At 54.8% G+C, this 15263-nt stretch overlaps 1 protein-coding gene across 1 annotated transcript; it reads left to right on the top strand.

Moving 5' to 3' along the window:
- Nucleotides 1–3281: 3281 nt before the first annotated feature.
- GSS (glutathione synthetase) lies at nt 3282–14848 on the top strand. The gene is made up of 13 exons (XM_005147580.3): nt 3282–3321; nt 3594–3730; nt 4913–5058; nt 7061–7136; nt 7654–7793; nt 7935–8051; nt 8492–8572; nt 9748–9825; nt 11031–11097; nt 11681–11875; nt 12052–12133; nt 12579–12768; nt 13690–14848. Exons 2-13 carry the CDS (start codon nt 3602–3604, stop codon nt 13811–13813), a joined length of 1425 nt encoding a protein of 474 aa, XP_005147637.2. The 5' UTR covers nt 3282–3321; nt 3594–3601; the 3' UTR covers nt 13814–14848.
- The last annotated feature ends 415 nt before the right edge of the window (nt 14849–15263 follow it).

Here is a 15263-nt window from a genome sequence, read left to right as displayed (position 1 = left end):
GAGACCCTCCTCAGCTGTGCTCTAGGGTAATACCTGTGTATGTATATAGCATAGAATCATGGAATCCCAGCCTGGTTTGGGTTGGAAGGGACCTTAAAGCTCATCCAGTTCCAACCCCTGCCACAGGCAGGGACACCTTCCACTGCAGCAGCTTGCTCCAAGCCCCTGTGTCCAACCTGGCCTTGAGCACTGCCAGGGATGGGGCAGCCACAGCTTCTCTGGGCACCCTGTGCCAGTGCCTCAGCACCCTCACAGGGAAGAGCTTCTGCCTAAGAGCTCATCTCAGTCTCCCCTGTTCTGGCAGGTTAAAGCCATTCCCCTTGGCCTGTCACTATAGGCCCTTGTCCCAAGCCCCTCTCCAGGTTTCCTGCAGCCCCTTTAGGCCCTGGAGCTGCTCTCAGGTCTCTCCTTCAGGAGCCTTCTCTTGTCCAGGCTGACCCATACCAGCTCTCAGCCTGTCTTCAGAGCAGAGCTGCTCCAGCCCTCGCAGCATCTCTGTGGCCTCCTCTGGACTCCATTCACAGCCTCTGTGCACAGGTTTCAGGGTGAGGACTTGCTGTAGGGCTTGGCACTTGGTGCAGCTCCAGGCTTGGTGCTGCTTTCGCTGCTGGGTAACAGTGGCTCCTAGGGCAGACAGGAAACTGAGGCAAAGAATAAAGCCACAAAGTCATCAGCAAGTCAGTGACCAAGCAGGGAAAGGATCCCCTCTCCCTCCCAGGCAGTCCAGCAATGCATTGTACAGCTCTGAGGCATCTTACCCCTCTCTTGGGTCATGAGGGAGATAAGGATGTCTCCATCCTGGGAGGTTTCAGGGCTTGGCTGAGGAAAGCCATAGCCACTCTGATCAGTGCTAGGGATGATCCCACTGTGAGCAGGAGGTGGGTTAGATACGAGCCCTTTCCCTCACTCATTCCCTGATATGAGGAAATGTCCAAGCTAATCCCTGCTGGTAGAGCAGACAAAAAAAGTAAGTATCTACAGGCAAGACATTGGAATCAATGAAATAATTCACAATGTCCCACAGTTTCTGAGCATCATATGTGGATTTACTTGTTCTGCTGCTAGTACAGAGCTGCATTAGTGACAAATCAAGTCCAAATAAAGATGTAGATCTGAGGCTGGTGCTAAGCCATTGTTCTGCTGGCTACACACAAGCACCACACAAGCATCAAGCAATTACTTCAAACCTTCATAACAGAGGTCACAAACCAAGTCCAGACCCACTGCTTTTGTTGGAGCCTCACAGTTACATCATGAATGTGCTGTGAAAATGCTTAAGTAACTACATTACCCCAGTAGCTACCCAAACAATTACCTTGGAATGACAATAAATCTTTTTTATGCTGTTGTGTTGATGGTACCTTACTGGCAAATGAGTTAGAATTGGTTTATTTATCACTTTTATTACACTCATGACACATTTTACTACACTCATCATAAGGGCAGAGAGTTAGGACTGACAGTCCCTTTGCATATTTAAACAAAGAAGTAGGAAGGACCTGGTTTGGTTTAGATTTATTTACACATAAATCAACTTTATCTGTTGCTAAGCCAGACACGTTCCTGCAGAACTCTCCCCCTCGATTTGTCACACTGCCATTTTAAGCCCCATTGCTGGGAAATGAGCATCTTGCAAGTCTATGAAACTGCTCTGAAACCTGAGATTTACCAGATGTACTCAACTCAGGAGGCACAGAACAGCCCCCAGCCTTGGATGTGTCAGGAACATGAGCAGAGAGCAACCTTATCTGCTGAGGAACCCAAAGTCAGCACAAACACACAGCTAAAGAGTGAGAAAAGATCAGCTTGCATTATGCCGTGGGGCATCCTGGAGACCGCTGAGGCCCTGTGCAGCACAGCACATGGCCAGGGACATCCCATGGGACAGCCGAGTGCTCTCAAAAACTGGGAACAAAGGGGACTGCTAAGTGCTAGACTGCATCCAGGTACCCCTGGTCACCCTGTCCGCAGGTCCTGCTGATACAGCGCAGCAAAGGGATGTGGGCAATGACAATGTTGAAGGAAGGGAACACATGAAGGTGTTTCCAACAGCTTCAGTGTGGGCTCTTTATTTCCAACTCCAGGATTGCAGAGCCTCTGTCTTTCTTTGATTGCAAAGGGCAGATTTCAGCTCCTGCAAAGGCAAGGATGGCACAGCTTCAGTACAGGAGGAAGTGCCAATGACTTAACATGGAACCATAGACTTCCAGACTGGTTTGTGTTGAAAGGGACCTTAAAGCTCATCCAGCTCCAACCCCTGCCATGGGCAGGGACACCTTCCACTGGAGCAGCTTGCTCCAAGCCCCTGTGTCCAACCTGGCCTTGAACACTGCCAGGGATGGGGCAGCCACAGCTTCTCTGGGCACCCTGTGCCAGCACCTCAGCACCCTCATAGGGAAGAATTTCTTCCTTATATCCAATCTAAACTTCCCCTGTTTAAGTTTTAACCTGTTACCCCTTGTCCTGTCACTACAGTCTCTAATGAAGAGTCCCTCCCCAGCATCCCTGTAGGCCCCCTTCAGATACTGGAAGGCTGCTATGAGGTCTCCACACAGCCTTCTCTTCTCCAGGCTGAACAGCCCCAACTTTTTCAGCCTGTCTTCATATGGGAGGTGCTCCAGTCCCTGATCATCCTCATGGCCTCCTCTGGACTTGTTCTAACAGTTCCATGTCCTTTTTATACTGAAGACACCAGAACTGCACACAATACTCCAAGTGAGGTCTCACGAGAGCAGAGTAGAGGGGCAGGATCATCTCCTTTGACTTGCTGGTCATGCTTCTTTTCATGCAGCCCAGGATACAGTTGGCTTTCTGGGCTGTGAGTGCACACTGAAGCTGGCTCATGTTCATTTTCTCATCGTCCAACACCCCCAAGTCCTTCTCTGCAGGGCTGCTCTGAATCTCTTCTCTGCCCAACCTGTAGCTGTGCCTGGGTTGGGTGGAGAAGAAGTTCAGAGCAGCAGACAATTGGTTAATGTCAGATCTCAGGTCGGTTGTTGAGCAGCAGATGCGGTATTGCCTCTGTGCTCCCCTCCCTGGGGCGGGACAGGCAGAGCTGGTCATGAAAATCCCATTAATTACCTTGAGACCACGCCGCACACCAGCACCCGCGTGACGTCACTCTGTGACGTCACACTTCCCAGTGAGGCACCCCCGCTCCCGCCACTCAGCCCCGCCCACAGCGCCTTTTCCCCGCCCCCTCTACCACAGTTCTCCAACGCTGATTGGTCCGATGCCCTGCCAATCTGCGTCCGGGGCGGGGCGAGCGGGGAGCGCTGCCCAATCGCGTGCCGCGACGGCAGGCCGCCGCGGTGGGGACAGGTGAGGAGGTGGCGGGGGCTGCTCGGGTACCTGGGTCGGGGCTCGGGCCGGCTCCCCGGGGCGGGTCCCGCTGCTCGGGCAGGGCCCGCCTGGAGCAGGGCGGGATGTGGCGGCCCGACCCCGTGCTAGGCCGCGGGGATGCCGCATGGGCCTCCCTGAGGGAGCCGCGGCCTCGGACCGCGTCAGCCCGCGGTGCCGGTCCTGAGGTGTGGCCGGGGCTGGGCCGTGCTGAGCTCTGCGGGCCGGGGGTGTGACTGTGCTGTGCCCCGCAGCGCCGGACATGGCTGCGCCCTGGGAGGACGTGCTGCGGGACAGACCGGCCATCCAGGAGGCCGCGGCGGTGGCCGTGGACGCGGCGCTGCTGCAGGGCGTGTTGATGCGGACCGAGGGGCAGCCCAACGCCTCCGATGTAAGTGCCAGAGCGCAGGCACGGGACGGGGTCGGTCCCGCCGCGGTGTGAGTCAGCAAAGGCGGGGAGCGCCGGAGGAGCCGGCTGGCATCCTGGGGGCTGAAGGCCGACAGCCTGGGGCTTAACTCACCCCCCATCCTGCTGATGAGGGCGTCTGCTGAGACACAGCCCTGCAGTACAGTTCCAAAGAGAGGGAGAGATCCGGAAGCTTTCGGGATTGGGGGGATTGCCGGGAGCCTGCATGTGGGGGGTGGTGCGAGTTTATCCCTCATGCAGCACCCCACTGATCCTTTGAACTAGGGGAGCATCGCTTGCAGAGTGCTCCCTGCTGCAAGGCAGCCTGCACTCCATACCTGGGATGAGGTGACAGAGATGGGGGTGGCTGATGTGTGGGGTTACCTCTGGTGAATCCCTGGCAGCTGGCTGGGGTGAGGGTGCTGATGGGGGTCTCGGCCTGCTGGAGGGAGACCTGGTGAAGGGTCTGAGAGGAAGATGTACTCCTGTGCGAGAAGGGTGGGACACTGTCAGGGCTGGGTCCCTGAGGAGCTTGGGGGCAAGCAGGGAGCTATACTGGGACCTGGCAGGGGTGCAAGGAGGGAGGTCTCCACCATGAGGACTTCACCTTGATGTCAACCCCATAGTCAGAGCTCTGAAGGAACCTCAGGGGGTGAGAGGAAGAGGGAGCTTGGAGAGGCTAAACACACTGCCAGCGTCACTTGTCTTGTGTAAAGTCAAGGGGTATTGGGAGCTCCTCCCTGCTGTTGTATTTTGCCTTTGAGGGTGGGCCTGTGCCTGAGCTGTGGGGTCTGGAATCACCCCTGGGACTCAGAGATCAAAGGCAGTGACTGATGGCTGAAACCCACAACAGGCAAATTCCCCTTTGCTCTGAAGCAGAGGCATTTTGGAGACAGTGCTCTCCAGCTGAAGCACAAACGGGGCATCCTCCAGCGGGAAGCACTCTGCCCAGCTCTAGCTGTGGAGCAGCTGCTTCTGCAGTCCCTGTGAATGCTCTTCAGGCAAAGCCCTCAAAAGCCAGGGGTCAGCAGGGTTGAGCCATGTGTCTGTCAGGGTGCACCCAGGAGGGCTGGGGGTGGCTTCATCTTTCACACAAGCAGGGGCAGCTCTTTTTCAGTCCCACTTAAGCTGCACAGACCTGACCTCTCTGCTGCTGCATCTTTGCAGGTGGTGAACTTCGCTCCCTTCACGCTGCTCCCATCTGCAGTGCCCAGTGCCCTGTTTGAACAAGCATATGCTGTTCAGCAAGATTTTAACATGCTGGTGGATGCTATTAGTCAAAACAAGGATTTTCTGGAGCATACTCTGGCCAGGTAATGCTCTTTCATGGTGCATTTTAATGAACTATTTTAAATGCAAAGCATTTACCACCTCTCAGCCTTCCCACCTTCCATCCATTCATGTCTTTCACCTGAGGCAGGTACTCCTGTCCTCTGCAGAAAGTGTATCCTTTCCTGCATTGTTTGTCCCAAGATTAATTCCCATCAAGTCTCTGTGTTTTGAGGTTTTCTTGGGCCTCAGGGGATGGGACATCTGGCCACGGAGGTGACTCGCTGCAATGATCTTCAGTTTTGCCAGTGCTTCAAGGTTGTGAATTCTTATTGTGAGCTTGATAGCCCCTGGGCCTTAAATTCAAATTGGTGGGTCCAATAACCACCAGCCCTGCCTGCTGTAATGAAGAGGTGTTTGTCCTCCTGCCATCCTCTCTGCTCAGACATGCAGTGTCCCCTGCTCTCCCAGCCATGTTGGGAAGGTGAGCCACAAGCTCTGGGTGATGGAGTGACCATCCCTCACTATGGAATCCATAATCCATAGGGCTGATGCTTCCACAAAACCCATTTTCCTTCCTGCTGTCTGTGGGGGTATTGCTGGTGTGGGGGTGCTGCTGGCTCTCTGGCACTGGGACAGAGCAGAGGAGACATTTCCAGCATCCTTCTTGTTCTGGCCCCTCAGAGCTGTTAAATGCTTGTGCCTGTTCCAGAGCTGTTTGCAGCCAGAGCTTGTGGGGACATGCTTATACCTGTGGCGAAGGAATGCAGTGCCTGGGGCTTGGGTGCACTTGGGTGCCTGCCTTGTGCTGCCTCCTCTGCATTGTCTCGGGGCAGCTCCTTGGAGGTGCTGCTCACCACTGGCTCAGGGATTTGGGATCCTGAAGAAAAGCCAGACCTTCTCTAGCAGGGCCACTTGGTACCACGGTGTGTGGGATTTGGAACCCAACAGGATGGGGATTCAGTGAAGCTTGTGAAGCTTCCTCTATGAGCTGTGCGTGCAGGCCCAGAGGGACTTCTCATTCCTTTCCTGTGTGTGGAATTCTGCTGCAGTCCTTTGCTTCTGCTTGTCTCTTGCCCTGCAGACGAGTCACCTCTCACATGGTGCTTTTTGTAGGGTGCAGTGCTAAGCAAAGCAGGTTTGTGTTGAGGTTGTACACCCTTGATGAGGAGTGCTTTCATGGTGAGATGCTTAACACTGCTGCAGGACCTGGTTTAGTCACAGCCCTGCTGTTTGTGCGGGGGAGTGTCCCAGGGAAGGTTTTCTTTGTGGAGAAAAGGGATTGAGAGGAATCTCCAGGAACTCGCCAACAAGGTTGAAGTTGACAAGCAGGAATTCTTCATTGCGGCGCCGGGGGATAGCTCCTCCTAGTGTGTCTCAGCCGAACCTCAAACAGACTGTGATACTATTGTTGCTTCACGTGCATATTCATTAAATTACATACATATTCATTAACCGTCCAAGAACCGCTTTACGGCATTCCACGCCCATTTTCACATGTTCACAACAACGTGGTAGTGGTCTTTTGGGGGTCGTTTACTTCTTCCAATAATCTGCATCACTTCTGGCAGTCTGAAGCACATGCAGTACATAATGCTTACACCAGCTTAATTGGTTCAGTAACACTGCAGACATAATCATCTTGTCCTTCTACTTGTCACTTAGCTTAGCTGCAGCCCATCCTGGACATCTGCTAGGTTCAGATACTCTTTATCTACATGTCCTGTTTTTCTATCCTGTTTTTCTTACACTTATTTTTGTACTAAGAACATAAGGACCAAAAACTGCATCAGCTACAATGATTTATCTTATACAAGGATTCTTGTTATGTTCTCTAGCTGCACTCTGCTATTTTTTCTGTGAAACATGTACCTCAGTTATTTGCCATTGCTCCTGTTACAAAGCCCCCAAACTTAATGCTACTTAGAACTGATTTTCATATTTAGGAAGGTTTGTATTTCATTTTATGCCTTCTTGTCTCAAGAGTTAACTCCTTGTTCCCCTGTGACAGTGTAAGGGGCTGATGTGATGTGTGTTCCTCTCTAGCACCATCAAGGTGGATGACTTCACAGCTCGACTCTTCAGGATCTACACACAAGTTCTGGAAGAAGGCTTGGCTCAGGTACCTGCCAGGAGACCTCTGTGCTCAGTGTCTCTCTGCACCCTGGTTGCCTTGCCTGGGCTCTGTCTGCAGGCTTGCTGCTGCTTGGGACTGTCCCCTGCTCAGTCCTACAGCACAGTGTCTTGGGTACAGCCTGTGAGCTTGGGACTTTGCCCTGTGTGGTCGTCGTGTCCTTTGGTTAGTGTTGCTGGAAGCAGACAGCCCTTGACTGGGAGGGTTTAATATGTCTTTGTCCTCTGGGAGCCTAAGGAGAGTGCAGGGATGTGTTCCACATCAGGACCTGTGCTGGCAGGCTCTCCCTTCAGAACCTCCTTTAATAAGTGTTAACTCCTTGGAGTGCTAAGGAGGGCTGTGGTTCTTAAGCAAGGGCCTAAGCATCCATGGGCATGGCTTGCAGAGGCTTGTATCAACATGAAGGTGACTGGATCTGTCCCAGGAGTATTCTGAAGCAAGGTCATCAAAGGGATTTGCAATTAAAGGCATCAGGAGCCCCCACTTCACCTCCCCTTTGTTCCAGTCTGTGTTTTTAGGCATAAATCGCTCTGATTACATGTTTGACTCTGGGGTGGATGGGCCACCAGCTCTGAAGCAGATAGAAATAAACACCATTGCTGCCAGCTTTGGAGGCCTCACCTCCCGCACTGTGGCAGTCCATGGGTAAGGCAGCATCTCTGGCCTGTGCTGCAGCAGCTGTATGCATGGCCTGCTGCACAGCCTGCCTCTGCATGCTCCCAAACTCCTGCTCCCTGTCACTGGCCAGGGGCTGTTGTGGCATTGACAGGGTTCTTTGTTCTACAGGCAGGTGTTGAAAGTGCTGGGAAAGCATCAGGAGGCATCACGGCTGCTGCCCAACAACCCATCCAGAGGCCTTGCCTTGGGTATTGCCAAAGCCTGGGAGCTCTACGGCTCTCCAAGGTAAGGAGAGGGGAGGTGCTGGAGGCTTCTGTTATCTTGTCTGCACTGAGGATGCACGAGTTTAGGTTTGAAACTGTGCTTTCTGTTTGCAAGACAAGCTGCTCTCAAAGCCTGGGACACCCTGGGAAGAGCACTGGGTTGTCTTAGTACACAAAGCTGCTGTGTCCCAGAGGCAAGGAGGGGCAGAGGAGCCCTGGAGAAGTTGTGGGGTTCAGTAACCCTGCACAGAGGTTGCTTCTCCTCCTGCCCTTGGGCTCATGCCCTGCACTGGTTTGGTTGTTACACAGGAGCAGTGCTGCTCTCTGTTTGCATACTGACCCATAGAGACTGGTGAAAATGAGCAGGAGCAATGCAGGAAGCTCACAGAGGTCAAAAGTTGGCATTCTTGGGTGCACATGGAGTGTTTCTGGGTTCAGTGATGGCTTTGGTGTTTCTTCCAGTGCTGTGGTGATGTTTCTGGTGGAGGAAGTCCAGAGGAACATTTTTGATCAGCGATGTGTAGAAAATGAGCTTTGGAACAGGTAAAGGTTGGATATTCCTGGGATGGGAAGGGAAGGAGGTGGAACAGGCTTGGAAGAGGGAAGCGGAGTGAGCTGCTGCCAGATTGTGGTGTTTCCCTCTATGCAGCTTTTGGGGTGTTTCCAGGCTCTCCAGCAGGCACTGAGAGTGTAGGAAAAGGGCAGGGAAAGATGGTGGTATGCAGAATCCATTTGCTTTTAGCTTTGTCACCAGCTCACAGATAAGGTCAAAACACTTTTAGTTTTTGGGGCTGTGAGAGGCCACATCTTGGTATGTAACAGGGCAGCTTTTATCTTGGACTTATCTCTGCTCTGTTATGCAGCTCTCTCAGCATTCCTTCAGTGGCCTCCTGCCCAGCCTCAGCACCCACATTCACCTTCTCACCAACTCCCTAAAGCCTCTCACCAGCTCTTTGCTGGAAATGCCAGCAGCATCAAAGCCTCTGCTCTTCCGGGCTGATTCGTTGCTGCTGTTGAGCCTGTGTAGTCCTCAGAGCTGCACCAGTGGTAGCTTTGCTGTGTGCCCAGTCTCTTAGATGAGACAGTAAGGAGCAGAGGAGGTTAATGAGGGTCCTGCTTGCCTCTCGCTCGGGGTTTGGCACAGGGCATTTAATAGAAACTTAAATAATGAAGCTCCAAAGCAAAAGGAAGCAACGTGACCGTGGAGCGAAGCACTGGGGAGATGGAGGTGTTCAAAGGTCTAGCCCCGGAGCAGTGCTGGAGTGGTGGGAGGTGTATCCCGTATCGTGCAGTGTCTCCACATCAGCAGCTCCACACTGCCGCTGTGTGGAGGAAAGGCTGGAAAGCAGGAAGGAGATAAACCGTGGGGGGAAGTCACTGTCTGCAGCTCTTTCCTTGGAAGGCAACAGTGGGTGAATTTGTTGTGTAGGGATAAAAACCCCAGAATACCAACTTCTCTGAGAAACGCTTTAGGAGATGAAAGGAGAGATGGAGAAATCCAGGGGTTCGGGGACATGTTCTGCTTCCTATAGTATCTGGGTAGGAAACACAGCAGAGAGGTGCTAAAACCTGGGACTGTTTTGCCCTGTAGGATTCCTCTGGCTGTAGTGTAAAGTCTGTGAAGGAGCCACCAGCTCCTCCTTGCTGGGGCAAATGGCTCCACCTCTGATTCCCAGCTCAATGCCCTGCTGGTGACTCTCCCACTCTTCTCTTGACAGGGATATCCGGGTCATCAGGAAGCGCTTCAGGGATGTGTTTGAGAAGGGATCTCTGGATGAGGCCAGGAGGCTGTATATGTGAGTATGAGCCAAGGTGCGCATCCCAGCTCTGTGTTGGGCACATGGGGCTGCAGTGGGAATGTTCAACCAAAGCTGGTGGGATGTTATGAGTGTCAGTAGTGCCTGAGTGTCAGGCATACTTCAGGCTGCTGCTTCTCCTTAGGTCTGGAATGATTGTTTGCATGCACACACCAGTCCCTTACAGCTGGAAATGTAATTTCCCTCCTTCAAGCAACAGCCATTAGAGCTCTGTGGGATCCTCCACATACATCTGCTAGGAGAAGTCCTGGCTGTTCCAGAGGCTTCCTCAAAGCCATTTCCTGTTTCTGCTCACATGAGGCTCTGTTAGTGGGGGCTAGGGTGCTGGAGGAGGAAGCATCCCATGTCCTCATGCTGTCTGTTGGATTTAAATACACTCAGCATCTTGCTCTCTCCCTGTGGAGGCCTGTGCAGGTCACAGGCTCCAAGTGCTGGCCATTGGTCCCAAGTGGGACATTTGTCCTGTTTCCAGGTACTGTGCTTGGAGCTGTACAAGCCCAGAGGAAGCTATGGTTCCATGGCAGTGTTTTTAGGCTGTGTTTTCCTTGGTTTGACCTTTGGTGCCTCTGCTGTGTTTAATTAACAAACACATTTGCCATTGCCATACAGTCAAACTGTATCCATGCACTTCCTCAGAGCATCCTCCTCTCCCTGCTGAATGCCTTTATACTTATGCTGCCAGCAAGTTCTGTGCTGCTTTCCCTGAGCACATGCAGGGTGGCCCAGGTTTGAGTGTGTGGTGCTGCAGGGGTGCTGGTGGCCCTGCCCTGGCAGGGTGATTTGGTGCCTGGGCAGGTTGTTGAGTTGATGTCCTGCCTTGAATTGCCACTGGACAAGGACCCTGTTCCCTCCCAGCCTCCAGCATCTCACAGGCCTATCTCCTGGTGGCAAAAGCTATTGAAAAGTAAGGGTCTTCCCTCCGTGCTGGCTGGAGCCTCGGAGGCTGTGGCTGGTCATGGGCAGAGTTGAGGTGTCAGCTCCCTGTGTCTCAGGCAAGCGGCTGGGGTGCAGTGGAGAGGAGCCAGGGCTGGCAGCTTCCTCTGGCAGAGCCAGGCAGGAGCAGAGCAGCCTGGGAGAAGGGGCAAATGCTGGAATGTTGCCTCCTGACTCCACTGCAGCCCCCTTGGTGCTGGGGTTCAGGCAGGGGTGGCCTGGTCTGTGAGTGCCTCTGGTTTGTGTTCCAGGGACGGGCAGGAGGTAGCTGTGGTGTACTACAGAGAGGGCTATGTGCCAAGCAACTACAATGAGCAGGTCAGTGCTGACACCTCTGCTCCAAAAAGCCACTCATGCTCTGGCCTTGTCCAGTGGGTGTGAAGTGCCCTGTGATCCCAGGGGTTTGTCTGCTGTCCAGGAGGGTTGGGGTTAGTCCTGGTCCACGTGGCTGATGGCATTGGGAAGCTGTGATGCTGCAGTGCTATGGGTGTCCCTGGCATACAGTAAGCAAAATGAGTGGCTTTCTTACTGCAGCACTGAACTGCTTCAGTACAATAGGAGTTAGCACAGGTATTAGCACCACCTTAAAGGGTTTAGGTTTGATCTACAGCCCGCGCTGCCCTCTGCTATAGGGCTGTTAGGCTGCAGCTAATACAGGCCACATCTTGCTGTTGCCTGCAGGTGGCAGCACTGGACAAGCTGGGCAGGGGTTGGCGGCAGAGGAGGTGGACCAGTGGTGATGGGAAATCCGTGTGCGCATCTCCAGGGTGCTATTCCCATCCCGGCCAGGCAGGCAGGGAGGGAGGGAGGAGGCAGCTCATATGTCCATAACTGAACAGAAAGGAGTGGGGAGAAGCTTTAAACCTTTGCTTATGTGACCGTCGCTGTCTTTGTGCCTCAGAACTGGGAGGCTCGGCTGCTGCTGGAGAGGTCCCGGGCAGTGAAGTGCCCTGACATTGCCACCCAGCTGGCGGGCACCAAGAAGGTGCAGCAGGAGCTGAGCTGCCCGGGGACTCTGGAGAGGCTCCTGCCCGGCCACGCTGAGGCAGTCACGAGGATCAGAGCAACCTTTGCTGGGCTCTACTCCCTGGACATGGTGAGTGGGGCTGTGCAGGGACAGACAGACAGACAAGCATGTGCTTGGCCTGTGGGATGTTTCTGGTTAAGGAGATGCTGTGATCCCCAAGGGACCCTGTTGATGCTGCTCACAGGGGGGTTCCTGGGGAGCCCCTGCTCCTCCATCATGCTTTGCTGTTCCATCCTCCCTGGCAGGGTGCAGAGGGGGACAAGGTGGCTGCTATGGCAATCGCCGACCCCGACCGCTTCGTGCTGAAGCCGCAGCGAGAAGGTGGAGGTATGAGCTGAACCCATGTGGGGCTTCACTGCTGCTCATGCTGGAGCAGGAGGTGGTAGCTGTGCGGTGGCCCCTGGTCTTCTGCCAAGGGGGTTGGAACTGGGTAATCCTTCAGGTCCCTTCTAACACAGCCCAGTCTGGGATTGTGTTTTAGGCACAAGGTCTCCCCTGTGTGGGTGCGGAAGCGCTGGCACAGGGTGCCCAGAGAAGCTGTGGCTGCCCCATCCCTGGCAGTGTTCAAGGCCAAGTTGGGTACAGGGGCTTGGAGCAAGCTGCTCCAGTGGAAGGTGTCCCTGCCCGTGGCACAACCTGTCTGTAAAAGATGGGTGGAGGAGCTGGGCTATGGGGAGCCCCAGGCTGGGTCTCTGACTGCTGGGGCTACATAGCTGAGGCCATGGGTTTGTGGTGTGCTGGGCAGCCCTTGACTTGCTGGTTTTGTTGTCAGGAAACAACCTCTATGGTGAAGAGCTCAGACAGGTTATGGAGAAGATCAGAGACAGCCCTCAGAGAACCTCCTACATCCTGATGGATAAGATCAAGCCACGGCCAGCCATGAATTACCTGCTGCGGGCTCACAGCCCCCTGCAAGTGTCCGAGTGCATCTCAGAGCTGGGAATTTTTGGTGTCTATGTCAGGTGAGAGCGTGCTTGTACTGCAGGGTCATTTCCTGCTCCAGCCAGCACTGCAGCTGGGAGCATTCTACCCTGTGCACTGTGAGCACAGCAGCAGGGCTGATGGCTGCGGGGAGGTGGAGGTGCAGGAACAGCCCTGGCAGTGCAGCCTCTGCCCTGGCTGCAGCTCCAGGCACTGCTCAGACCCTGCACTGGTGCTCTGGCCCCGCTGCCAGTGAGCTGATGCTGGCAGTGACGGGTGTAACAGCCACGTAGAGCTGGTGTGTGCACTCCTACTCTGGGAATACTGCTCAGGTCCCCAGTGCAGCCACGTGCCTCTCTAAAGCCCTGGCTAGCACAGTAGTACCTGAAGGCTGAATTTTAACCCTAAGTACTTGCTGCTTTCGTTTAAAACCCTCGTAGGCCCATTGGAACGGTTCCAGAGCTTCTCAATTCAAGTCCTTCTGGTATAATTTTAGACACAAAGGTACTCTGGCAGCATTCAGAACCTGGCACTGTGTGTGCAGTCACCCAAAGCACCACTGAGGGAAGGCACAGAGAGGGCCGGGCACAGCTCTGCTGTGTGCAGACACCTCTGCACCAGCCCTAGGGGTTTTACCTGCCTTGCACGGGGGTGGGGAACACAAATCCCACTGTCCAAGCTAAATTCAGCCAGGTTGGATATAAGGCAGAAGCTCTTCCCTGTGAGGGTGCTGAGGCGCTGGCACAGGGTGCCCAGAGAAGCTGTGGCTGCCCCATCCCTGGCAGTGTTCAAGGCCAGGTTGGACACAGGGGCTTGGAGCAAGCTGCTCCAGTGGAAAGTGTCCCTGCCCGTGGCAGGGGTTGGAGCTGGATGAGCTTTAAGGTCCCTTCAACACAAACCAGGCTGTGACTCTGCCATCAGGTCCATGCTGTGTGGTGCTCACCTGTCCCTTTCCTTTGCAGACGGGGCTCGGAGCTGGTGCTGAATGAGGCTGTGGGGCACCTCCTGCGCACAAAGGCAGTGGAGCATGCGGATGGGGGGGTGGCGGCAGGGGTGGCCGTGCTGGACACCCCCTACCTGGTGTGAGGAGGTGACCCCATCCTGCTGCTGCCCCAGGAGCTGAGCTGCCCCAAGCTGTTCTCGGGGTGCGCTTGCCAAGGCCTGACCTGCTGGGGATGGTGAGGAGGGGATGGGAGGACACCGCAGCTTAACCACCCCATGGACCAGCCCCAGCTTCTCTGCAGGACAAAGGGGCTCCCCTGCACATGTCCCTGCCCCTGCACATCCCACCCATGGCCTCCCAGGACAGCACAGCTCTTCCTGTGCCTTGGGAGCCACAGCAGGCACTTGTGCTGCTCCTGGGTGTGTGCTCCGTGATGCTGTTTCTGGAGACGCAAACCCCCAAAGTGTGCCCCTGTGCCACACGAGGCAGGCAGCAGTGCAGGCTGCATCTGAGACCCCCAGTGATGATGGGGAATTGGAGCCTTTAGTCACTTTGTCCATAAGCCCCAAATCCCCAGTACTTCCCACTGCGGGTCCCACACTGAGCAGCTCCTGCCTGGGCTGCTGCAGCATGTACAGCCCAAAGGGGTGTCAGGGAGCGCCAACCTCAGTGAATGGTCCTGTGGGACCTGGGAGCTTTGTGCTGAGGAAGCAAAGGAACTGCAGGAGAGGCTGAGTAGGTGCAGCCCTGCTGCTGATGCTTCCCTCTGGGACCAGCACAGGCACTGCATGTCACCCTCCAGCTTTCATGGGTTGGGAACAGCAGCAGTGCAGGGATGTGGGCGCAGCCTTTCCTTCCCCAGGTCTTTTACTCTTCCTCCAGCCCCTCTTCCTCCTCAGCTGAGCAGTTCGAGGGGGAGCAATCACAATGCACCTTTCCAGCAGTGCCTTGGTTAAAGCAGCCTCAGCTCTGCCCTTGTGGTGACACCAGAGGAGCAGATTAAAGCCACTACTCCTGAAGCCGAACTATGCTGAGTGCCAGTGCAGTGCTGCTGCCTTCACTGTGCACCTCAGTGGTCACTCCTGTCTGTGAGGAGAAGTGGTTTGACATTCCTGGGGGTTGTGGCACAGGGGCAGTGATTGCCCCCAGCCACACATTAAAACATGATGTGCAATGTGCGCACTGCTCCTGTGCCTGTTCTGTGTGATGCTGGGTGTGGAGGGCCAGGGGCTGCCTCCTGGGTGCCTGGGCTGCTTTGGGCAGGGGCCCACGTGTGCATGGTCCTTCTGTGTACCTTGAGCCCAGGGATGGCTGAAGCCAGTCCATCCCTTTGTGTTCTGTGTGCACTGTGGTGGTGGTGGGTCCTGACACTGCAGCTGGTGTGAGGGCTGCCAGGTAGGACACATCTCCACGACGAGATGCTGAGCCAGGATCTGGGATGCAGTGAGCTGGAGCAGCAGGGGAAGGGACAAGGTTGGGCCAGTTGTGAGCAGCAGGAGCACAGTGATGGAGCATGGCCCTGGAGCTGACACAGGACCACAGTGTGGAGACAGAGGCTGGTACTCAGTGCTGTGCCTGTGTGAGGACCAGGCC

This window comes from Melopsittacus undulatus, chromosome 10 (genome assembly GCF_012275295.1).
Source record: "Melopsittacus undulatus isolate bMelUnd1 chromosome 10, bMelUnd1.mat.Z, whole genome shotgun sequence".
NCBI lineage: Eukaryota > Metazoa > Chordata > Aves > Psittaciformes > Psittaculidae > Melopsittacus > Melopsittacus undulatus.
Note: the sequence above shows the minus strand (reverse complement) of the source record. Positions and strands in the feature narration are given on the sequence as shown.

Excerpts from the sequence above, each read along its gene's own strand:
- GSS (XM_005147580.3), top strand. The coding sequence starts at position 3,602 with ATGGCTGCGCCCTGGGAGGACGTGCTGCGGGACAGACCGGCCATCCAG. Across the intron at positions 7,794-7,934 it reads CGCACTGTGGCAGTCCATGG|GCAGGTGTTGAAAGTGCTGG; the intron begins GTAAGGCAGCAT and ends TTTGTTCTACAG. Across the intron at positions 8,573-9,747 it reads GAAAATGAGCTTTGGAACAG|GGATATCCGGGTCATCAGGA; the intron begins GTAAAGGTTGGA and ends TTCTCTTGACAG.